The sequence below is a fragment of the Gouania willdenowi genome, chromosome 5 (genome assembly GCF_900634775.1).
Source record: "Gouania willdenowi chromosome 5, fGouWil2.1, whole genome shotgun sequence".
Classification (NCBI taxonomy): domain Eukaryota; kingdom Metazoa; phylum Chordata; class Actinopteri; order Blenniiformes; family Gobiesocidae; genus Gouania; species Gouania willdenowi.
Window position 1 is genome coordinate 38,952,213 of NC_041048.1, and position 26,097 is coordinate 38,978,309.

Consider the following 26,097-nt stretch of genomic DNA (forward strand, 5'->3'; position numbering starts at 1 on the left):
ACTATTGTTTAGTCTATTCTGGTTTGTTTTTAAAACAAGAGCCCTATTTACAAAAGAGTCAATAACTAATGGAAAACAAGAATAGATGCTTTTGTTTTGAAATGGAATGGAATTTTTAGCTTGAAGCTGGTCACAAGACCTATTTACGTTCTGCTTGCGATGCATCGATCATGGGATGGTTGAGTATGACTAGCGTGCCCACAGTGCACACTTCAAAAATGTATAGTATATATATATAGTTTACATCTGGGAATTTACCGCGAACTCAATTTTTCCATATTATGTAATGTGAATGCACTACATTCTCATTTTGACGCTAATTAGTTAGCATTTCAAACACAGCCTAGAAGAAGGTTTGAACTAGATAAGTATGAAGCAATGACACAATCCTCTGCTGCTCTGATTTTGAAAAGAAAAGAAACCCATGTTTTAGATGTGATTAAGATATATTTTCTGTTCGACACAGTTGTTCCCTGACCAAGGTTGTGGAATGCAGAATAGGCCCAACAACAACAGGTGTTTAACATAGCGTTGACATATGCTAGACAGGCTGCTACCTAAAATAACTGGCTCCACTCCCCTGTATTCATTTTGTCCATCTCCAGATTATACCAGGGATTTTACAGCCAGGCATAGAGACACGGTAACCTGACCATTAAAGATGAGCTTTGGGGAAAAATAAGGAAGACACAGTGGAAATGTATCTACAACTTGGCTACTCCCGATTAGACAGAAATCCTTCTAAACCGTTTTTGAAAGTTGATACATTACTTTACACAATATAAAAAACATGGGACCGGAATGATAGAAATTATTTGATGCTTCTGACAGCAAGGGAAAAAAAAGCAAAAACTAGGTTGAAACTAGAGGAACCAAATATCGATGAAATATGTCCCTCAGGATTGTGAAAATGAATTTCCACAGATAAAATAAGATGTCAAAATGTTTGAACTCTTGTTTGTGCGCAAATAACAAATGATCACCCTACACTCAGTTCCTCAATTTTACTTCTGCTTACTTTTTTAGAAAGCATTAAATACTCTCTGAAAATGTTTTATATTACATTATTTTCTTGTTTCTCACGCTTTCTGCCCAGGCTTTTAACTAATTTTCTCTCAGTCAGAAAAGTCTTGTTGCTTTAATTTACTAAATTAACTAACAGAATGACTTAGCAATGATATAGAGTGTTTTTTCTGCATTGACCTGCTGTAGGCAAAGATAGACTTGGGCCTCTCACCACTGTAATCTGGATTAAGCAGTAGACTATTGGATAGGTGGATAGATTTATTTGTCGCTGACTTCTTTCACCTGACTTTTGTCAGTCGTCTGTTGAATAAATGATGTTTGCTCGTGAGGAAATGTTGTTTTATTCGTCCTATAACTATATTTCTCTATATATGAGGTGACTTATTGTGGTATTTGGTTGTATAAAAATTAAGTTGGATTGAATAAATGCTACAAGACACGATAAAGCAGTGGTTCTCAACCAGCGGGGACCCCCACTCTAGCTGAAGGTGGTTGAACACATACATGAACATTGAAGAACAGTTATGTGGAGACAGGACCATCTATAAGGGGGAATAAAGGGGAGAGATTTTTGGGGTCCATCCATGAAGTCAGTAAAATGATGGTCCATTGTTCTATGAATCTGTGATAACCACATTTATTTACTCATCTGAATAATATCCACTGTTATCCAGGAACGTTTATTATTGTTTGCTCCATAGTATATGGCCATCCTAAAGATGTAAATCCTTGTTTTAATCAGAAATAAAATGGGTTAAAAGTGACCAAAAATGGTGGAAAAGGTGGTGAAATGGGATTTATAAACCACAGAAATTGGTTAAAACTTGCAAATTAGAGTGGGCAGTGACAAAAAAAATGGTAAAAATGGTTCAAAGTGTCAATATTGGAACAGTTAGTTTAAACTGGCAAATAATGGGCATGACAAATGATGAACGTGGGTAAATTAGCACATATAAGCATGACTTATGGTGAAAAGAGGTTAAAAGTGACTATAATGAGTCAACAAATGTGATGTCGATACTAACAGCGCAGTGTTTATCTTAATATCTATGGTTCATCTCCAGTTTTTTCAGTTTTGCATCAGGAAGAAGACAGGATGACTCAACTCTGATTTTACATTACCATGGCTACCATGGCTCCCTTAAAGGGACAGTCCTCAGAAGTAGGGCTGAACGATTTTGTCCAAAAGCAAAATTGCGATTTTTTTTTTGCAATCAATATTGCGATTTCGATTTTACTGCGATTTTTCCTCTGTTCACCACAATAAATAACAAAAATGTACTTTATGCATTACTGGTCATTGATTAATAAAAAAACTAGACAGTGTTATATTTTTGGAATTCCAAATGTATTCAGTGGATTGCCCATCCGGTTAGGAAACATCAAGGAAAAACAAGCAAAGTGCAGAGAGTGCTGCAAACATATGTGTGTATTAAACTGTTCAACATCTGAACTATTCAGTAAACTCACTGGCTCTGAAGTATTGACTTCAAGTGTTATCAAAGAGTAAATATCAGAAGCACAGGAAATATAAATAATACATATATATATATATATATATATATCTTTTTGTTTAAATAAAATAATACTTTTAAAGTAAAATCCTGATGCGGGCGCATTACCGCCATCTGGCGGACAGGCTGTGTGTGGTCACAAATGTATTGAATGGATTGAATGGGAGCAATTAAAATAATGCAATTTATTTAATTGCAATAACAAAAAAAAAAATGCATTGCTGTCAAGCAAAGATTGCACTTCTTGTAGCGTTGACCTTTGACAGCATGTGCAGACAAAAAAAAAAAAAACAGCAAATCAAAATCGTGTGCCTCCGCGATTTTGAAATCGCGTCATGTAATATCGCGATAAAATCGCAAATGCAATTAATCGATCAGCCTTACTCAGAAGGCGATCATTATAGTGCGTGCGAGTACTTGCGCATGTGCGCGTATTAATAGTGGTAACTGTTTATATATTCTGTATCTGATAAATTCACAACTGTCAGTAATAATAAATAAATAATTATTATTATAATTAAAAAACTGTACAGCACTGTGGTCAGCTGAAGTTTTTTTTAAAAAATGTGCACAAATGCACATAATTTGTCTTATAAATGTTGATATTGTTCTCTACACCTCTGTTAATGAAGGTCCCTGTGTGACATTTGGCTTTAACTGACTTACCTTATTTTAAGGGTTTGCCTCTGAAAAAAGAAACTAACAGGTACGCTATCCTATAATATTTAGGGAAAACCCCCATTACATCACAGAGAAAACGACAATATATATTGAATATTGCCATTCTGGTTCAATTGTAAGCATCAAAGCATCATCTCAAGGCAAGGGTAAAATATTGAGATATATATTGTACATCGTGATATTGCTTGAAAATATCAAGATATTACAAAAAGGCCATGTTGCTGAGCCCTACCGTGGCATCGAAAATGGTATCGAGTTTGAAATTCTAGTATTGTGACAACCTTACTTGAAAGTGGTAAAAATGTGCAGAAAATGCATTTACATTTGATAGAGAAGTGAAAAAGTGATAGATTGGTTTAAATAAGGCAACTTTGGTGTAGTTGCAGAAAAAGGGTAAAAATAAGCAAATTAGGCTCAAATTCCAAAAAATATAATAGTTTCTTGAAGGCATCTGGCGACCCCTCCCAGAGTGTCTCACAACCCCAAATGGGGTTGAGAACCCCTGAGATAACGTGTGGTCCTAAAGATGGAGACTGATCTAATTTCAGAAGCCCCCCCCTTTGTGCTATACATTTCAGCCTCCTCGGTTTGACCTCACCCCGGGGAGGTAAAAGGTGTTGGATTCTGAAAGCCATCCTCTTCTGCCTGTCACTTTAAGCTCCCCATGACCACCACCTCCCACCCCCCATCTTCTCTAACACCCCCATTAGTGAGCAGCCTTTATCTACTTCCTACTTTCAGTGACGACCTGAGGAAGTGTTGGATTGATCCGGCACAATGAGCTCAATCTGCTCAAGCACGCAGAGTATTTGTTTTTCTTTTTTTGCCTTGTTCACTTGTCTAAATATTATTTAGTTCCACGCTTGAGCCGGATTTGTCAGCCGGGCTTTCCGCGAAGCATTTTTTCAACTTCCCTTTCTGATTACCGAGTATTTACAACACCAGATTTGGTAATTAGGGGGATTGTGCTGTGTTACACTTGTATGTTTGTTTCTCTTCTTTGTTATTGCTATGCTTGATGCGTTACCGTGGTGACCTCTAGTAATAAATAAATGCGTGGGTCAATGGAGAGTAGACCTGTGTCAACATGCAACGTCATCTTTGTCAGTGTCTTCCACTGCTGAGTTTGCTCCTCCTCTAACCTGCTTTAACTTACCCTGAAGGTTATCTGATATGAGCAGCTCAAGGTCGTTGCAGTGGGGGATGGCTTACATTCAGGAAATGATCGGAGTTAGGTTCATCCTTTTAGAATGTAATGTAGAAACATCAATCTGTATCAAAAATACTTTATTGAACCCAGGGGGGAATTATTTTGTTTCAGAGGCTGGAGAAATATTACAAATGAAAAGAAAAAAAATGTGCATAATTGAGTAAAAGACTGTTAATTAAATAAGGATTAAATACAAGTGCACACACTACAGGAGGAGAAAAAAAAATCATTATAATAGTCATAAAATTATACAAATGTATAAATATAATACAGATACATACAAGAGTCAAGAAGTTGTCAGGTTCCTCTGTGTGTATTTATTATTACGCACGTACTTTGGATCTTCTGTCACAGAAATGGGCAACTTCCATCACAGCGGGGGCAACAAAAATGTCAACATTCATGTCAGCATTTAGAATAATGACCGATCTGAGCATTAACACAGGAAAGTTTTGTCTTTGTAGTCCATTTTGAGTTTGTAGACATTTCTAAACACTGTTTTTAAATTCATTTTGTAGATTTTTTTTTTGTCAGTATGGCAAATTTTTGTTGTCTTTTTGTGTTTTTCAAGTTTTGATGTGTTTTTGTTATATTTTTTTGTTATTGTTGTCATTTTGTGTATTTTTCTGTCATTTTGTGTATTTTCATTGGCATTTTGTGTCTTTGATGTCCTTTAGTATATGTTGTTGTTTTGGTAGTCATTTTGTGTGTTTAAGTGGTTGTTTAGTGTGTCTTTGTTGTATTTTTGTGTGTTTTCTGAATCCTTTTTTGGTAAGACTTTACTTGAAGGTTTATACATAAAGACTGACACTGGTCACTAGCATGAATAAGGTTGTCATTAAGTGTCGGTTACACTAACCCCTAACCATAACCATAACCCTACCTAACCGTACTAGATCCCTCCACCTAACCCAAAATTTGCCAACATAGCTCCAAAGGTGTCATAATTTAGCGAACGACACGTAATGACAGCCTTCATGAAAACCTTATTCATGCTAATGACAGTGTAATGCAGGGATGTCCAGAAGCGTAGGCGATGGGCAGAATCGCCTACTACTGTCTTTCTGCCCGCCTTTTGCTCTTAAAGCTGCAGTTTGTAGAATCCTCTCTTCGCTCCGTTTTGCAACTGAAACTGAACCTCCCGTACCGGTATATTTTCTGAACCCTCTTAGCGACTTTCTTCTCAATCTAGACTGGTGACAAATGTATGGACTTGATCTTGTGTCATTGGGGATTTTTCTGGTGTTTTAGAGACTCTAACATGAACGTGCAGCACGTATCACTGTAGTTACTGTCTGGAGCAACCATCACTACGCTTCCAGACTATAGAATTAATTCACCTTGAATAAGCTTATTTTGGGAGGAGGGGAGGGGGAGGACCCTGCACAGTCACGGGGATCCATGGGGACACAAAGCGATCCGTTCCTCCTCAGTATGTTTGTGGCTTTAAACTGTTGCTTCTCCACCTCTGTTTGCCTTTTTCCGCCTGATTTGCTGTGTAACTGTTGTGTCTAATGCTGTTATGGAGACTTTTGCTGGGTACGAGGTACCTGAACGCCCCTCGACTTCAGTTGAGCAGCCAACAGTTAAGCCAAAAGCAGCTCATAGAGCACACGTGTTTGTAGAAAGAGTTCTGATTGGCTGAAGTCCAGCGGCACGCTTCTGGATTTAGAAATGTTATTTTCCAGAACCAGGAGAACACAATACTTTGATTAGAATATGCTCAAAGATTTAAAGCTTTAAACATGTTTATCAATGATTCGTTACCCCTTCAGCACTGAAAGAATATCTGTAATATTAGGTGAATATCTGTAAAAGTTAGGTTTTTCTATTAGCTCAATTCTTTGTCATCATTGTCATGGATCCCAGATTTCAACTTGTAAATGCATCATGTAAACAAAGACTAGGTGAGAAAATACATCATGCTAAGAAAAGTGCTACAAAATAGAAGAAAAGCCACAATTACACTAATATAATGCACCAAAACCCACCATATAACATCATTTTTGCTAAATTTTGGCCCCCGGGCCGCCAGTTTCCTATATCTGGTCTGTGACCTAGAAGTCCATCTGTTGTTCAGTGCGTGAGTCGCACTGTTGGACACATCCAGGTAATTCAATGCTACTTCCTGTCCTCACCTTGTGCAAACAGGCAGTGTTTCAGCACAGGTGGGGGAGGGGCCTGTTTGTCTGGCTTCAAGGTGAAAACAAACGAGGTGTGCTTTAGAGCTTCCTGTTAAATCTGAGCTGATCCATTTCTATTCCGTGTACTGTGCATGTTTGCACATCATCATCATCTGTGTGGATGAAGGTTTGACCTTTTCCTCATGAACATCCAGACAATCTGTTTTTATTCCTCTATAATAATGATCACATGACGTGTGTTTATTAAATGAATCAGACGTAGCTCCGTCGTACACACCAGCAGTTTTTCCTGAGCTTTCCTGTGGTTTCTCCAAATAATTTTGAGGCCAAGTTGCCCTGTGACCAGTGCTAAGCATTTTAGAAGTTAAGAATTAGGCAGCACAATGGAGCTTTGTGGTGTCACATCCTCCATTAACTGCCCCAATACAATTTTATTATTCACATGTTGAAAAAGTTTATTAATGAATTTGCGATGGCCGTTATTTTTGTCCTCCTCTCAGAACACGATGACGCTGTTGTGAAAATCAATAGCTTCTGTTTTGTTACATAATTAACACGTTTTACTGTTGACAAAATTCATTCCATCTTTCAGTAATACATTATTTTTAGATAAAATTTTAACTTTATGATGCCTATTTATTTCTAATGCAACATGAGCGCTTTTATAGATTACAATTATCATTCTAATCCCAGCAGGTTTGTCTTCTTTTAAATAATATGTCAAGGTATCATTTATTCAGACAACTTTTTTCAGGAAATTTTTAATCTCCTGACATGTTCCGACTGCCAACTGTCAGTTTTCTTCAGAGACATCTTGCGATTGCTTTGATGTATATGTGCGAGTTCTTTCATAAGGAAAACATCAAAGCATCTACTGATCACTTTCATGTGTCCTTATGAGTTCTTTCTCTTTCATGAGATTAAATTTCCTGAACAAAGTTGTCTGAATAAATGAAACCATAATATATTATCTACCTAATTAAGTGCAAATCTCACAATAATTTATTGCGATTAATCGCATCTTGTAATTCTTTACATATGACGCACTGAATTATCAAGTTATTGCACTGAAATTATGCTTATTCTTAAATTGTTACATTTATTAAGGTGACGTGTGTAAAAATTGCATTATTTCACAAAGAAAATCACTTAAAAATGTAGTGCAGTGTTTTTCAACCTTGTGATAATGACCCCATGTGGGGGCGCCGGGAATTTAAATCGGGTCGCCTGAAATGTCTAGTAGTACAGTTAATTACTGATATAAAATATATTTCATTTTAATTGAAAAAATATATATTATTCTTTTTCACATTTAAACAGAACACACAGTCTTAAACAACTGTATTCTTTCTCAAATATGAATCTAGTTTAAATAAAATGCTGTATAAAGAAAAGAATAAATAAAAAAATGAAGTAAATTAATTAATACAATATAGTATATGCATTTTTTTAATCTTATTAATTGCAAATTTCACCATAAATAATTAGTTACATCTTGTAAAACTGTAAATGATGCACAGAATTATTATTTTATTTAACAGAAATTGTTTATTCTCAAACTGTTACATTTATTGAGGTAAAATGTATAATAATTGCATTATTTCACAAAGAAAATCACTGGAAAATGTAGTGTTAACTATGCAGACTCGTCTTATTACCCAAAAGTGTCACCAAGATTGTCCATTTTAAAACTATTTTATAAAAGAAAAGCAGAATAAATTACAACCTTGAACATTCAAATGTGTTCAGACACAAACTGTTGCGTTTACATTCAGCTGCTGACGCACAGCAGTATAATAATTACAATATTGCACCAATATTGCTGTATTATTTCACACATCAGCTCTGCATGGTGACGCTCTGTTAGATTTACTCACATTCAAAACAAACAGTCAAAACAAACAGCTGCAGACGCCAGTCAGCGGCGGCGCTCTGACTTACGCACAGGCAGATGTCATTACTTACAGTGATGGAGTGGTCACATGTCGATGGAGCACACGGAGGTCTTCTGTTTTTCTCGTCGGTAAATGATGAGCTCAGTCTGCTGAGTGACAGCGGACACAGTAATGAGGTTTACACAGCTGGATGCTGATGGGCTGCTTCTACTCATTTAACACAAAATAAAGGGACCACCTCAACAGAAACTTCCTCAAATCGTAACATGATTAAAAGCTTGGTCATCAATTAGTTTGTATTAATAGTTGAATAGTTTTATTTCATGGTGTCATAAAGGGATCACTTACATTAATGTTTACTAGAGCAGTGGTTCTCAACCTTTACAGCCTGCGACCCCCAAAATAAAGGTTCCAGAGAGCAGGGACCCCCACTGTACCTGAAGGTGGTTGAACACAGACATGAACATTGAAGAACAGTCATGTGGAGACAGGACTATCTATAAGGGGGAATAAAGGGGAGAGATTTTTGGGGTCCATCCATAAAGTCAGTAAAATGATGGTCCATTGTTCTATGAATCTGTGATAACCACATTTATTTATTTATCTGAATAATATCCACTGTTATCCAGGAAGTTTAGTATTATTTGTACCATGGCATAGTCATCTTAAAGATGTAAATTCTTGTTTTAATCAGAAACAAAACGGGTTAAAAGTGACCAAAAATGGTGGAAAGGGTGGTGAAATGGGATTTAAAAACCACAGAAAATGGTTAAATGTTGCAAATTAGAGTGGGGGGAAAACAGACAGAAAAAGTGCTAAAAAGGGGCCAAAATGTCAATATTGGGACTTTAAGTAGGAACAATTAGTTTAAACTGGCAAATAATGGGCCTGATAAATCATCAATGTGGTTAAATTGGGGAAGAAAAGCATGAAATATGGTTAAACGTGACAATAATAGGTCAACAAATGGTTTTTTAAAAAAAGTGGTGGAAAGTGTGTATAAATGCCAGAAATGTCTTGAAAGTGGAAGAAAGGGTGCAAAAAAGGCATTAAATTTTGATGGAGAAGTGGTAGAAATGGGAGTAATTAAAATGAGCCAAAATATGGCAAGAACTAGTGATCAAAGTAGGTGAAAATATTCCAAGTTTGGTGTAGTTGTAGTAAAATGGGTAAAAATAAACAAATAAGCTCAAAATGTTCTAGTCTAGTTCTAGTGACTCCCTCCTCGTGTCTTGCGACCCCAAATGGGGTCCTGACCCCAAGGTTGAGAACCCCTGCCTTAGAGGAGAAAAGGTAAACAGTGGCACATATTGTGCAGCTGTTTGTTAATAAATATGCCTGTGTGGCATTTTGCACCAGCAAATTTAACCCAGAATTGTCTTCTTGGTCAGACTTTATGGAGTTAAAAATATTGAAATTGATATTGTATACAGTATCGTCTTTTTCAGAAAAAATAGTGACGAGTTTTGGTCCATGTCGCCTAGCCACATGTTTTCATGTAAAGTAATTATGAGTTTGTCTTTATATCAGCCAAAAGAAAAAGGTTCTGACTTCTCACACCAATTGTTGAAGCTTAAAAAAATCTATACAGTGTGTACACATTCATATTTATTATTATTAGAACTAAAACCTATTTTAAAAAATTTGAATAACACACTCTGATACAATATAACACCTACAGGTATAGTGCAAATGTCCTGAAGGAACAAAAACAACAATGGTGCAAAACAGTGCAATCAACAGTTATAATAAAATTAAGTTTCAGTGCAAGGAAATTTCGACTTTCCTGTTTGGTTTTACTAGTCGGTAACAAAAAATCTTAAAACCAAGGAACACTATGTACAAATAACACAATACAATTATATAGAATAAAACAAGAAATAAAATGAATGTAGTTATGCATCATTATGTGCAGAAGATCAGAAGGTATTGTTACATAATTTCAATAATGAAAAACATTTACAGTGATTGTAAAGGGTGTGTTTCACCTATATTATACCTTTTTATTGTCTTTTTATTTATTTTTTGTTTTTGTTTTGGGGGGGTTAGGGTAAGAGTGCTAAATGGGCGCCCTCGGTGGCCGCCTGGGTTGCCTGGCAGGAAGGCCGGCCCTGATATTACAAGTACTTGTGTTACTGTAATTGAGCTGCTTTTATTGGTACTTATGGTATCAGTCATTTTACTTATACTTAAGTATGTTTTAGAAGAAGTCTTTTGTTACATTTCTACACCCAACCATTACTGAGTGAATTATTGTTTTTGTGATTATTCTTTTATTTCCATTTCATGGTCTGCTAGTTTATGAAGGCATATTGAACATAATCCATGTTTCTGATCAAAGCCCAGCCCCTTTCTTGGGTTCAGGTTGTGGTTTATACCCAGTATGTTGTTACCCACATGGAACATTTGGCATGGCACTGTTATAGAGTTTATAAATGTATATATTTTCTATACTTAGAGCCTGAGATTTTTTTTTCTTTTAATTTGAATTCATTGGTTTTATTTTATTTATTTATTTTATTGTGGAAAATAAATTCAGTTCCTATTGTGGTAGATTTGGTCTCTTCCTTTTTAAGTTTATACATGAGATGTTTACTGTATGCACGGGAACTGTGGGGGGTGAAAGTAACTTGTAACGTGTACTTTGAGTACTATTTAATTGAGCTACTTTTTACTTTTACTTTAGCATTTTATTCATGAATTACTTGTACTTGATTACAATTTCAATCAAGCAACAGTACTTCTACTTGAGTAGGATATATCAGTGCTTTTTACACCTCCGCAAAAAGCCACCAGTTAAAGACACATCAGTACCTAGAAGAACGTGTCTGTCCTTATCGTTCTTCCTCCTCTCTTCCCTCTGTAACTTTTTTTTTCTTTTGTTTTGCACAGAGTGCTTTCTAGTGACCTGTAAGGAAGATGGACGAGCTGCAGGATGTACAGCTGACTGAGATCAAGCCGCTGCTGACCAATAAAGTAAGACGGGGACAGACGCACTCGTACTCATATCTGTATTAGCACAGGCTGAGATTATTAAACGTATCGTGTGCTCAGAGTGAATAAAAACCCGCTATGCTAGTCTACAGCAAACACATAGGCTAATAAACCTGCTATGGTTGTCTACAGCAAACACATAAATAGGCTAATAAACCCGCTATGCACACGCTGCAGTATATGGTTCATCAAAGTGAATTATTCATTTCTGCTCGACTGGAAAAGAGGGAAAAAAACCACGAGAAACGAGTGTGGAAGAAACTAGAAAATAAGGGCTATGACGCGTGAGAAAAACACCAAACACAGGAGGAAGTATAATTGAGTAAATGTTATGAGATACAAGGGAAGGAGATGAAAGAAGCTGCAGTCGACTCATTAGCTAGCGACGACACAAAAACAGCCAAACAACAGATCAAAGCTCATCGCTGCATTGTCTGAAAATCTGATGAAGTGATAAAGGAGAGTGAGGGTGTAGGTACAGACGGGTGTCCTCAGGGGTGTGGGGGGTGCGGGAGTGTGAGGTCTGAGGAGCATTACATCACTGGAATAACGAGTTGTCTCTTCCTCCTCCTCAGGCTGTAAATGTCTTATAAGAGAATGCACCGTACTGTATGTGAAGAAAAGTCAGACTTGAGTCTCTGAACTCTCACTCCACCTAGTGGCCACCTCATTTTAAAAACAAGAAGTAATGATTGATAATAATAACAGGGAAGATGACAGGCTTCAGTTTCATTTGTGGGAAAAACGTGGTTTGGATGTTTGTCTCACTGGTAGACATAGGAGCACCAGTGAAAGGAAGGAGGAGGATAACTAGCACTGGTTACCATAACAACAGCACCGAGCCATAAAGGTACAATATGGAGGTTCCACTCAGTTTATTTAGCATCAGATTTTTGTTGTTTGGAGATGGACTCAAACAAATACACCCCATGTTTGAGCCTGAATATGGTGAGGAACAGAAAAAAAAACATTTTATTTTGGGCAGATTACATATACATCAGGGTTTAAATGTTATAACGCTATAAACTGTTCTTTATATGTAACAAGTTGATAATTGTATTTAAAATTCAGTTTTTATATGAAAAAATGTTGAGTACTGTACAAATGTTTCAGTCAGGTTGGAGAAAATGCTTTAACATCAACCCCTTAATAAATGTTCTTCATGGGCAAGGAAACTCATAAAAACATTTAAAGTTCACTTCAGATGATTAAAGATCATTTACTTGAGTTCTAAAAATAAAATAAAGTGCACATTAGCAGCCATAAAAGCAAATCAAACTTCCAAAGCAAGAAAGGTAGCACGTTTGAATGTTAACAGGAAGTTGCACCGTAAAACCCAACCTGGGGCAACGCCTCCCTCACAAAGGTTCCGCTTCGCCATTAACATTTCTCACCCCTTACTAAAATCAGGACAGCACTGATGGCACATTAAAATATCCAAATGTTTACGTAAATGCGTTGTATTAGTATACAATAAACAAAAAAATATTCATTTAATTATTATAAAATACAAAATAATAAAATAACTAAAAACAATGTTATGACATATTTTTACTGCACCACAACAGTCAAAATCTGTTGCCCCAAGATGAGCATATGGAGACGGTTTCATGTTACAGATCATTTACTAACACAGGACTGAGTGTAGCAAGAAAAAACAGGAAGTTGGATGATATTGCAAACGTATGCATAGAAGTGTTTTTACTTCATTCTTACTCTGATTTCTTGTGTTTGCCCCAAATAACTCTGTCAAGGTGATTTACCAACTCATTTCTGGTGTTTATTTAAAAGTTGTGGCAAAACGATGGATGTTTATTTTGGGGTTTACATGGAAAGATTTGAATCCAGTGTCACAGAATGAGGTGATATCAAAAGCAATACTGGGAACAAACTAAGAATAAAATAAAAACATTTCTATACGCCTGTCTATGGGACTCCACATCCCACAATGCAATGCGTAAAACTTTTCTGACAATGTCAATAAGAATGTGTTTACAGTGGAGAAGAAACCAAACTTTCGACCGGCCATTTTAAACTCATACATTTTTCTCTTTTCAAGCAATGATCTTTGATTTATTCCTCTATGAGGTTTACTCTCTATTTATTTAAAAAAAATATGGTCTTGAGCAGAAGAATTTTCATTATGATAAAAATGAAATGATGTATTTTAAGACGCCTGCTTTCACATATAATCAACAGTTTTGACCTTTCAGTGGTTTAGAAATCTGATTTATTTAAGATCTGTGATGTAAAGAGGATCGTAATAATAATGCAACGTCTTCTATTTTCTTACAGAATGCACGCAACTTCCAAGACTTCGATTGCCAGGTGAGTGCTGCTGAGTCTGCTTTTAGCTTTTGCTGGAGGACATTCTGTGGGTTGGGGGTTGGGTGGAAGTACTTCAACATGACCTTGTTTCAGGCCTTTATACGTCAGAGTAAATTTGCCCACCAGGGATATGTGTGCTTTTAAAATGAATACGTTTATAATCTCAGTGGTTTCTTGGGTGAAGATATTCCAGGTGTACGAGTAGAGACGGGATCATTTGTTGTGGGATGAAAGACGAAGGTCATTTAGTTTTTGGGTCTTATTAAATGAGCGTGAGTGAGTTAACACAAAGAACAAGGTCCTCACGTTCACAGCTTTAGCTTTTCCTCGTAGAGTTCACACACACACTGAAGGACAGTTGATGGAGTTATTTGGGTCACACAGAGACTGGCTGCTAAACACAAAGTTTACTGAGGGACAGATGGATCAGCATTAGCATGGTAGATAACTGTTACTGTGAGAACGCTTAGGCTCCTAATCCTGCAGCTGCACTGCTTTTTTTTCTTTACTGATAAAGCTGCTAATCCTCAGCATAAATCAGACATGCGCATCCTCTCATGCACTTTATCACCATATCCTTTGACATCAAATGAATGAAAAGTGATTTTAGGCACAAAAGGCAAATGGAGACAAAGTTGAAACGCTATAAACTGCTTATTTTCTTTTTTTAATTCCCCCCTAGTGGCAGGTCAGTAAAAAATCTGGGTTTGTTAAACACTATAAACTGACTTAAGATTACTTTATTTGGTCAATTACGAACCGAGATAGGAATTTTTTAAATCACGCCAACGATGACAGAGAAGGCGTTTTTTATTTTTCAAACAAACCTAGAATGGGTATGTTGATCCGTATCCCCTCCAGAGTTTATTGGAATGTTCCATGGCCTAAGTCAGGGAATATGGAGCAGTTTATCTCAAGTAGGCCACAGATTTTAGGTGTGAAATAAAGTTCAATTTCAACATTAATGTGCCCTAGTTTACACTTTAATGTATAAATTATATATAAACAAAGTATGTAAGGCACTGACGTTATCCAAGCAGTAAATGACAGATATCAGTCCCTGCAGGATCTTCACCTCAAAACTGTGATTTTGTTTCAAATTGTGGTAGAATTTGGTAGGAAGTTGCAAGATTTCAGAAAAAATGTCTGTTCTTTCCACAATTTACGATAAAATATGTTTCTGGTCGTGTGATATAGGCACAGGGACAATGTAAGCCCCTGCAAATATTGTGTAGTTTCATCAAATTTGTGAGTTTATAGTTGTTGAGAATTTTAAAACTGAATTATTTGGTATTTTGCACATATATTATCGTCGTCTTTGTTGTTTTTACTTTTACCAGGCGGGCCAAATTAGATGCTCTTATAGGGCCACATTTGGCCCCCAGGCCTTGAGTTTCACACATGGTGCTTAAGGTCTAGCTTTGGTTAAAACTTTGTCAAAATCTGTTTAGCACTTTTGACATAATCCTGCTGACAGACAAACATACACAAACGCTGATGAAAGTAATATTTCCTTGGTGGATTTAATGATGCAGAAACCCTAAAGATGAAACTAATAACACAACCCCCCCCCCAAATCATGTTGGGGGGTGGGGTGTCACCCCTTCACGGTTCATCATTGTGACAGACACTTCTCTGGTTAAATGACGGCTTCCTAGAAGTACCATGGAGCCCTGTTCTATCAGCCATTGTGAAAGCAAAGCAGTGGACCTCTTTTATTCCTCACTGGCTTTTCTGCAGTCACGTCTGCTTTCAGCAGCCCACCAGAGCTAAAAATAGCCTCTGCAGGCGCGGTTGTAGCGTTAGCAGGCATGCCACATGCTCCAGCACTATTATTCATAGCTCCACCCTCATACAGTGCTGTGCTCTGTCGCCTGCACCATCTTTCATCTGACGCCACATCACGATAACACTTATTTTACCCTGTGAAGGTCTGAGAGCCAAACTGATTTTTGGGTTTTCACAATAAGAGCATTAAAACAACTAATCATGATAATGTGTAGAATACTCCTCAAGCTTTTAGTGATACAATTATCGTTTGGTAAATAAAGGTGGTGTTTGTAGCAGATTGGAAAATAAACTTTCTCAGAATTTGTACCAAGAAGAATATATAGCAAATCAATGCTGCAACTCTTTTGTTTCCTGTTGAAAAACATGAACTGGTTAACTTGTGGCCCACGGGCCACATGCAGCCCTCTCTAGCGTCTACTTTTGTGCTTTTAAGGAAAATTGAAAAAAAATCAACAAGGACAACAAAATAACATAAAATGACTCCAAGAACACACAAGTTGACCACAAAAATACTTACAAATATACAAAAATGAAAGATATACAAAACGACAACAACAACAAAAAAACACAGAAATAACGCCACAAACACAAAATGACAACAAGCATACATAAACAGTCTCTGAAAACGCACAAAATGACAAAAAACTAAACACTGCAACCATTATGTTTTCAGCTGAAAATCATCCTCGGTCTAATTTTACATTGTCCACAAAGTAAATGCACTGATTTAAAGAAAAACAGAAAAAAGTACAGCAAAAAAACACGAAATGACACCAAAAAAACATACAAAATTAAAAAGCAATACTGGTTGACAAAAATACACAAAATGACAACAAAATAACAAAATGACTAAGAATGTACAAGATGACTACACAGATAAAGAAAAATACACAACAATGACTCCAAAGACACAAAATGGACAACAAACAAAAACAGTCTCTGAAAAACCAAACAAAACATTTTCATCTTTCCTTTTTAAAATGGTCATTTTGTTCAGGGGAGAATTTACGAGAACTACTTTGAAGAATCACTACTGAAATGTGGTTTGACAGAAACAAATGATCATTAAAATTAAGTAAAACCAAATTCATGTTATTCGGCAACCGCAATAAGAATACACAAGTACAGATACAAGAAGATGGTGTGGATATTGAAAGTATATTAAAACAATCCACATTCTCTACTGTTCACTGATTTCACCACATTTACACTGTGCAGAGGTTTGGGGCAATATTTACAAATGTACAATACAATCACTATCCATACTGCAGAAAAGAGCCATAGGAATAATTCATAATACCGGTTATAAAGATCACACAAATTCACTATTCTTAAAATCAAAAACATTTAAATTCACTGACCTGGTTCATTTTCAAACGGCAAAAAACATGTCCAAAGCAATAAACAATCTACTTCCTGTATATATTAAAACATAGTTTTTTAACAGAGATGGGGTGATAGGCCGAGGGGGGTTCAACATGAAACACCAGCGAGCGCAAACAGCGTTTTTGTGTTTCTGTTTGTGGAGTGAGGTTGTGGAACAGTTTAGGTGTCCAAGCATGAGCCAGTTTAAAAAGCTGTTCAAACACATGGTTTTTATGAGGTACAGGGGGGAAGAGGGGCTTTAACTATCGGGTGTTTTCATAACTTTTTTATACTTGTTTATTTACTCTATCTATATGTAAATATGTATATGGGAGTTGTTAATTAAGTAGTGGCGAAGGGGTAGGTTTGATGCTGCGTTCACACCAAACGCGGTACGGGCGTCATAATCGTGCCTCACGCCCCTAGTTGGAGGCTTGTGCTCATTGAATCAGAGACACTTGTTACCGAACATCGAAGATGCTCTGGACGCACGTCCAAACATGTTGGGAAGAGAGCACGTCAAGGGGAGGGGCTTTTCTGTTGCTGGTGGTGTTCATACAATGGATGATATTTTGGCCATCAATTACGTTCATAATATCCAGTGACTGTGAAGTGATGGGGAACATTGTTGTGTAAAGCTTCAAAATGTTGCCGCACAGGAAGCGCGGGACAGGCAGCGGGACCTCTCGACGCTCCTTGAAGCGCGTCCACCATATATGTGTATGTACACCTGATGCGTTTGAAGCGTTCAACGCTTTCGACGCAATTGGTGTGAACGTGCCATAAATAATGCTTATGCTTCATCTTACTCCTTTTTGGACATCTTGGGTCTTATTAATCTTGGTGATGTGACTATTCTTGTTGATTTGTTGTTTGTTTGTTTTTCAGTTGACTTTATTGAGCTACTTGCACATGTTCGAAAATAAATTTGAGAATCAGAATTTTTATAGATGCTGATATGAATGTTGATGATGTGTCCCCGGATCAGACAATGAATGTTCTGTGGCCCCCGCTGTGATTAAAGTTTCCCATCTCTGAACTATTCTGTAACTAGTGTAAGGTCTTTTTTTTTTTTTTTTTGCTTATTTTTACCCTTTTTCTGCAACTACACCAAACTTGCCACATTTTGAAACATTTTCATCACTTTTTCTCGCCATATTTTTGCTTCTTTAAATGCATTTTTGCTACATTACTCCCCTTCCTGCCACTTCTCCATCAAATTTCAATGCAATTTCTTGCATTTTCTTACTTTCAAGACATTTTTGGCACCTAGCGTTGCACATATATTGTCACTTTTAACCTCTCTTCACCACATTTTCTGCTTATTTTTTTTCCATTTTAACCACAATCACGATTTGTTATGCCCATTATTTGCCAGTTTAGACTTTTAGTTCTTACTTTTTACCTTTATATTGGGGGTTGTGGGATGAAAATGGTTGAAAACCACTATTCTCACAAATGTCACGGAAAGCTGCTTCAGTCCCATCAAGCTGACACTGGGCTTATAGCTCCTACTATAGGTGGTCCATGGTACTGCACACACCTACTGTGATGCTGGGTTTGAGAGTAGAACCAAGTTGGGTCCACTGACAGCCGTGTGTCTCTTGTAACAGCATTAAACTTTGTAGGATATTTGAAAATTGAACTAATGGAGTGATGTTGTCTCACAGTTTGTGCATTGATAGTGGTTTTTAGTGGTTTGAGCTCATATTTTTAAAAAGATTTTTAGTGTTTTATCAGCTCAAGTCTTTCCACTCTTGTGCATAAGATTTTATTCTCTAAAATCAATTGCTGTAAACGACCTATTTTTGATAATGTGTCATTACGTCATGAATCACCTGATATTTTATAGCACTGTCAGTGGGCCGGCAGAGGGCGCCATTGGCCTGTTTTTATTTTGCATTTAGAGCTTGTTGCTTTGTCTACTTTGATTTTCTACGAGCCTGAGCGTCACATTTTTACATCAGTCTCTATTGTAGGAGTTGATTAATAGTGTTTATCATATGATTTTTAGGCCCAGAGTAAAAACAGAAGAAGTTATCATGTAAATCAATGCGCAGGATATGAAAATGAAATTTGATCTGACCTGAAAGGCAATGCATATCACACAGCAGGGCAGTATTCATTATGCCTGAATCTGATTTATAAGCACATGATGGATACTTTTTACACTTATGAGCTACAAAATATATTTGATATATACCTAAAGAGCTCATAAAGACACATCACATTTTGCAACATTACTCCCATTTCAATGCCTTTTCTGCACATATTTGGCACTTTTAAATGTAAACCCTTTCCACCACTTTTCCCACCAAATGTTGCATGTGTTGACCCATTAATGTCACTTTTAACCTCTTTTCACCACATTTTACATTTGTTTTTGCCAATTAAACCACATTCACCATTTGCCATGCCCATTATTTGCCAATTTAAAGTAATTGTTCCAATATTGACACTTTGAACGCTTTTTTTTAACACTTTTTCTGTATGTTTTTGAACACTCTAATTTGCAACTTTTAACCAATGTCTTTGGTTTTTAAAAACCCATTTCACCACCTTTTCTTTAATTTTTGGGCACTTTTAACCCATTTTATTTATGGTGAAAACAAGGATTTCCATCTTTAAGATGACTATAATAATAATAAACATTCCTGGATAACAGTGGATATTATTCAGATGAATAAATAAATGTGGTTATCACAGATTCATAGAACAATGGACCATCATTTTACTGACTTTATGGATGGACCCCAAAAATCTCTCCCCTTTATTCCCCCTTATAGATGGTCCTGTCTCCACATGACTGTTCTTCAATGTTCATGTCTGTGTTCAACCACCTTCAGCTACAGTGGGGGTCCGCGGTCTCTGGAACCTTTATTTTGGAGGTCGCTGGTTAAAAACGTTGAGAACCTCTGCTGTAGCCAAAGGTTTGAGTCAAACATTCTAAAATCCAAATTATAATGTTTATAAGTTAAAATTATTGACTTATGAAATGACTCACATTCTGAATTAGTTGAATTTCCCCTTGTTTATTTAAAAAACACACACACACACGCACACACACACACACACACACACACACACACGTCTCAGTGGCTCCCTCTGTGGGTTAGAACAGAAACAAGTTAAACAAAGAACTGATGCTACAGTAACCGACCAATAGGAAGCATCTCTCACAAATCCACCCTTGTGATTGGCTGCTTTAAGCTGTCCGTCTCAGATGGAGGCAGAGCTTCCTGCACAGGCTGCAGTTGTGCAGATGACAGAGGAAAGGAGAAATAAATCACTGCAGGGATAAAATGACTCAGCAGAAATACAGAGGACATGCATTTCTGTTCATGTGTGACATATTTGTCAGGGTTTATGTGATCAAGAACAAAAAGATGGTGTGTAGCGTGAAAACCTGTGTGTGCTAAAGGTCAAATAGTGATACACGTTTCAATTGCAGCAGGTGTATTATTGCATGGAGGGACTCATTGATCACCTGGATCTGATCACGTTTATTGACACACATTGTAGGTCATGTGTTGCTGCAGACATTTTTGCTGATGCATGAAACGACTCAACACGAGCATCAATGTCAGCGTGACGTCATCCGACCGCTCTCCTGCTCTCCCTCTGCATCCTCTGCACTCACTCACCCCTTTTCCATGCAACCCCAACCCCCCCTTTTTCTCCATTTCTTTATTCTCATCAAAGACCCTCCCCCTCCCGCTACTCTTTACCCACCTGACCCTCCACAATCCAATTAGATGCACCACTGGTTGGATGTAGGGACGCGCTGTGACTACCAAGCACAAACTGCAGTCTCGCTCTCCGCCTTCTCCATCCCTTTTCCTGCTTTTTTCCCCCAAAACCTCTAGCCTCTCTCTCTCTCTCTCTCTCTCTTTCTCTTCCCCCCCCACACCTCCTCTGCTTCTTTCATTCAGGCCTCTCCTGCTCCGTTACTCTCCTCTTCCTTCCTTTTCCACTGCTGCCCTCGTCGCCTCACCCCGATATCCCTCCTCTTCCTCCTCCTCCTCCTCCTCTTCCTCCTCCTCCTCTTCCTCCTGAAGATCTTCAAAGCTGCTCGGCACACTCTCGCGCGCACATAGCACAACACACTCCTCTCCCGTTTGAGAAAAACATGTCAACTGTTCTGGACCTGGAGCAGATCGCTAACGCTGGAAATGGCGTGGTGAGTGGCTCTGATCGTGTATGTTTTTAAACACCTGGTTTTGGTTTGATACACATCAGGACTGGAGCATTTTTTTTAAAGTCAACGTGAGAGGATGATGATGATGATGGGATGATAGTACGGTAATACTATCACTGGCTTTTATTGATTTCTTGTGGCATTTTTCTGTTTAGTGACATGAGGTGTTTGTGTCCTCATGTGAGCATGTATTTAAACTGATAGTATAAAGTTGTGATTTGGTTTTTATTAACTAGAGCCTAGCTTGCTAACAACTTAGTGCTTTGCTGCATTTATTCTTACGTTAGCTGCAGGAAGTCTTCCTCAGGCACATGATGAAGGAACAGCTGTGGATCAGGCATCCTCTGTTTGTTGTTTGACATTTAGTTCCTATTGCAAATATGCTGAGGCAACACCGCAGCAAAGCCACAGTGGCTGCAGAGACCTTGGGTTTGTTTGTGGGGGCGTGGTGGTTGTGGTGGGGGGGTGGCGTTCATGGGAGGCACTGGGTGCACTTACTGGTGTGGGTTCATGCGTCTGTAAGCTCATATGTCTGCACTCTGCAGGCTGATTGGTTCGATTGCTCTCGAGATTTGTGATTGATGCTTTTCCTGGCTGGGCGTGGAAAACATAGTCGTGTGGTGGGGTGGGGGGCTGTGGGGGGGGATGGGGAGATATGCTTTTTCCCCAATGATGTGCATCTTTTTAACCTCCTTCACCCCAAAATGAGCATCACCTGCAATAACCTACAAACCAACCCCCCTTAAACACCCACATTAGCAGCAGTTCCCCCCCGTGGCCGTCCGGGCTCGAGGCCCCACCCCGTCTGTTTTCTGCCTGTACTGTGTGTGTGTATGTGTGTGTGTGTGTGTACACTGATCAATACAGTTCCAGGGCTAAATGGACAGATAACAACCCCCCCCCCCACCTCCCATAACTCTTAGATCCATTATGATCCATCCCACTGCCAGGAGGGACGTGATGGATTCCAGTGATGTCCCATCTGTTCAGAGGCACACCCTTCGTTTAGTCTGCACCCTCCATCCTCTTCCTGTCCTGCTTTCGAATAGTGTTTCTCAAATGGGGGTACATGTACCTCTAGGAGTACTTGATGGCACTACAAGGGGTTCGAGAGAGAGAGAGAGAGAGAGAGAGAGAGAGAGAGAGAGAGAGAGAGAGAGAGAGAGAGAGAGAGAGAGAGAGATAGAGAGAGAGAAGAGAGAGAGAGAGAATAGAGAGAGAGAGAGAGAGAGAGAGAGAGAGAGAGAGAGAGAGGAGAGAGAGAGAGAGAGAGAGAGAGAGGAAAATTAACAAATAAGTGTCAGTCTTGGTCCCATCCCAGGCGTGATATGACCCAAAATGATTTTAAAAAAAAAGTTTAAATTTGTTCACCTGAAATTTCAGACAATTAGAATACATTTTTTAAAAATTTTAATTATCGTTCTTTTAAAAAATAAAAATAAAACACACAATCTTAAGCTACTGTATTTCTACACTTTCACTTTGTGAAATATAATCTAGTTTAACTAAAATGCAGTAAAAAAAATAAAAAATTCGTGGTCAAACATGAACAAAAACTGATTCTATAAAAAATGTCTTTGGGGTCCCCAGAAATTCTTGATATGAAAATGGGGTCACGATTGAAAAAATGTTGTGAACCACTACACTAAATATTGATTCTTTCCACTTATTTCCAAAAAAGAATCTTTAAAATGTGTTATCATTCATTTATTCCATCAGTATCTCTATAGTTGTTTTTAAATAATTTTCTAAGCAAAATGTTGTAGTTGGACAAAGTAGGTACTTGGATTCAGAAATAAGAGAAAAAGGCTACTTGAACCAAAAAAGTTTGAGAACCTCTGCTTTAGAGCATCCATTTGAGCCCGCAGGAGAAAGTAAAAAAAAAAGAAAAGAAAAACCATGAATAATCAATGTGTAAATAACCAACTAATTCGGTTATTGATATTGCAGTCCCTCAAAATACACAAATTTAATTAAACTTTACAATATTTACCAGCGCTCACAGTTTTCCTATTTTTATATCACATGAATGCAGTCATTTTTAAAAGCAAATTGTTGAGAGAACTCCCAATTTTTCCCTAAATCTTGCAATTTCTCACAAACAATTCCACAAAATTCCTCTAAATTACACAAAAGTTGGTAACAAAATCAAGAATTTTTGAAGTGAATTAAACTGATATTGAAAACTGGAGCACAATAACGTTAGTTATTTTTTTCAACACCTAGAATCTACAGCTCACTTGAGGTCAAACTGGTTCATATTTGGCCCCTGAACTAAAATGAGTGACATTCCTGCTGTAGATGCAGGTAAATCAACCATCGGTGAAAGTAATAGATTACAAGTACTTACTTTACTGTAATTGAGTTGCTTTTTTTGGGTATATTTCTAAATCAGTAATTTTGCTTGTACTTAACTAACCTTGACTGCGATATGGATTCTCCAGGTGTTCACAAACACCAGAATCCATCTTGTGCTGTTTCCGCCTTTGCCTTTTGAAGTGTGTGATGAAGGCAGAAGCGCCGAAGCAAAACTGGCGCATGCGCAGTTGCGAGGACAGAACTATCTGGGCTACAGCTATTAGCATAGCTCTGAATCAAAATAGAAAGATGTCGACGCAGGAGAATGAATGTTTGGAAGCTGCTATAAATCAGTTTTAGAAAAATCCAGCATTTCCTTTTTGAAAGAGCAACAGCGAGAGGCGCTTTGTGCATGTTTTGGACAGTAAATACGGGAAAAGTGGAGCCTTGTTGTTGTAGCAATGTCTGCGGCGCATGCTGATGACAACATCATCATTTGTTACCATGTGATTGGCTAAAACAAATCATGGTGGACAGGCACTCCGCCCAATCAGCATCAAGCATTCTGTTCATGTCCCTCCCTGGTTCCGAAAGGATTCGCCAGACACAGACCCAGATTGATGTGGAGAACTGGAGTTAGAGGGAGGGGCTACACATCAATCTGGCTCTTGCCAGGTTAATACTTAGTACGTTTTGAAAGAAATAAAGATTCTTTACGTTTCTAAACCTAACCTTTACTGACTAAATTATTATTTGCCTTTTTTTTAAATATTATTTCCGTTTCATGGCCCGACTCCATATGTTCTTTGTTGTTCCATTTCTGATCAACTCCCAGCACTTTCTATGGTTCATGTTGTGGTTTCTACCTATTATGTTGTTACCCACATGGCACTGTTTTAGAGTTCATAAATGTATCTATACTTAAAGGGATAGTTCGCCTATTTAAGACATAACGTTGTATGCAATCCTCACCAGCACTATAGTGCATACACATTGTTTCACTCAGTGGTCACCTCCCTGGTCCGAGTTCTGGCCGTTTGAAGTTGGTCAAGAAAGTAGTCCCGGTTAGTTTCCGGGGCCACAAAACTGTGCGTTTTTAATAGAAAAAAAGATATGTGTTTGAAAGCTTGATTCATTTACATCACAAAACCGCCCACAAAAAAAATTCATACCTCCAGTTTTAATCGGCACTATTTTCTCTTCCGTTTCCATCAATCCGCGCTGCCGTCAACGTCATCGGTGCGCCTAATCCCATCAGCTGTTGATAGCGCGACTCGCGGACAACATGTCTGACTCTGCCGATGGCAACCCTCTGGAGGTATGAATTTTTTTTGTGGGCGGTTTTGTGATGTAAATGAATCAAGCTTTCAAACACATATCTTTTTTTCTATTAAAAACGCTCAGTTTTGTGGCCCCGGAAACTAACCGGGACTACTTTCTTGACCAACTTCAAACGGCCAGAACTCGGACCAGGGAGGTGACCACTGAGTGAAACAATGTGTATGCACTATAGTGCTGGTGAGGATTGCATACAACGTCATGTCTTAAATAGGCGAACTATCCCTTTAAAGCCTGATACACTTTTTTGAAAGTTACTAGTGACTTTGAGTACTATTTAATTGAGGCACTTTCTACTTTTAATTGAGTATTTTGTGTATGATATTCTTGTACTTGAGTACAATTTCAGTCAAGTAACAGTACGAGGAAATATCAGTCCTCTTTATACTTCTTGATCTGTGGCTTGTCGTTCTGCAGCCCTAAACGCCTGACGATTCAGATTCAGTTTTCTCTGTGTGAAAAGCCCTCAAAGGAGAAAAACACTCCAAATATTAAAAAGAATGCATTGTTGCTAAAGACATTGAGGATTGTTGTTTTATTTTTGTTGATCCTATCATGCTTTGGGTCCTTGATAGATTGCAGAGACATTTTTGTGCAGTTTTGTCCTTGAGAATGAAACATTGTGGGGTTTTTAAGTCATGTGACAAGTTTCCATTAGCCTCGTGTAAACGGTAGAGCAGAGCAGAGGAGTCCACTCAGGCTCATTGTGTGTCTATTATTGATGGACCCCACCCACCCTCTCTGCTCTCTGTGGGTAAACCATGTACAGTTAGAGTCAGAGCCACGCTGCTGACCTTGGAGCATGGGGGCCGTGAGTGATGTAAAAGGATCATTCTGGGAGTCATGGCCAAGTCTTTATTTATCGTTTCAATGACAATTATCGACCGTTTCCACTTAATCTCTTCGATTCAATTTTAAGGAACACCATAAAAATAAATAGTCTGATCATTTTCCCATGTCGTGTTTGGTCATGACATGTAGCCTTTCACAATTTGGCGTCATTGAAAGAAACAAAATTGAAGAAAAAGAACTTAAAGCGAGATTTTTGAGTCTCTGACAAAGAATAAAAATATGATTCTAAAGCAACAGAGACTATAGAAGTGGTGTGAACTCTCTGAACCCTAAGAAGTCTCTTTGCTCAGCTAAAGCAAGGCATGCTGGGAATATCTTACAGTGTCATGAAAAAGCTGTAAAGTTTAGGCTCAAAATAAAAAAAAAATGAATTTTATGGAAAGAAGAAACTTGAAATTACGACTGCATGGAATGGAAAGCATTCATCCAAAAGGATACTATTTAAAGTACCGGTATGTATTTT

At 37.8% G+C, this 26,097-nt stretch overlaps 1 protein-coding gene across 3 annotated transcripts in view; it reads left to right on the top strand.

The window, feature by feature from the left end:
• ndrg3a (ndrg family member 3a) overlaps nt 1–26,097 on the top strand; it is a 68,829-nt gene that overhangs the window by 19,998 nt on the left and 22,734 nt on the right. For all 3 annotated transcript variants that reach the window (XM_028446443.1, XM_028446445.1, XM_028446446.1), the window contains exons 2-3: nt 11,363–11,446; nt 13,760–13,792. In XM_028446443.1, the coding sequence (XP_028302244.1) occupies nt 11,390–11,446; nt 13,760–13,792 (90 nt within the window). In that variant the 5' untranslated portion in view covers nt 11,363–11,389. The remainder of the gene's footprint in view (nt 1–11,362; nt 11,447–13,759; nt 13,793–26,097) is intronic.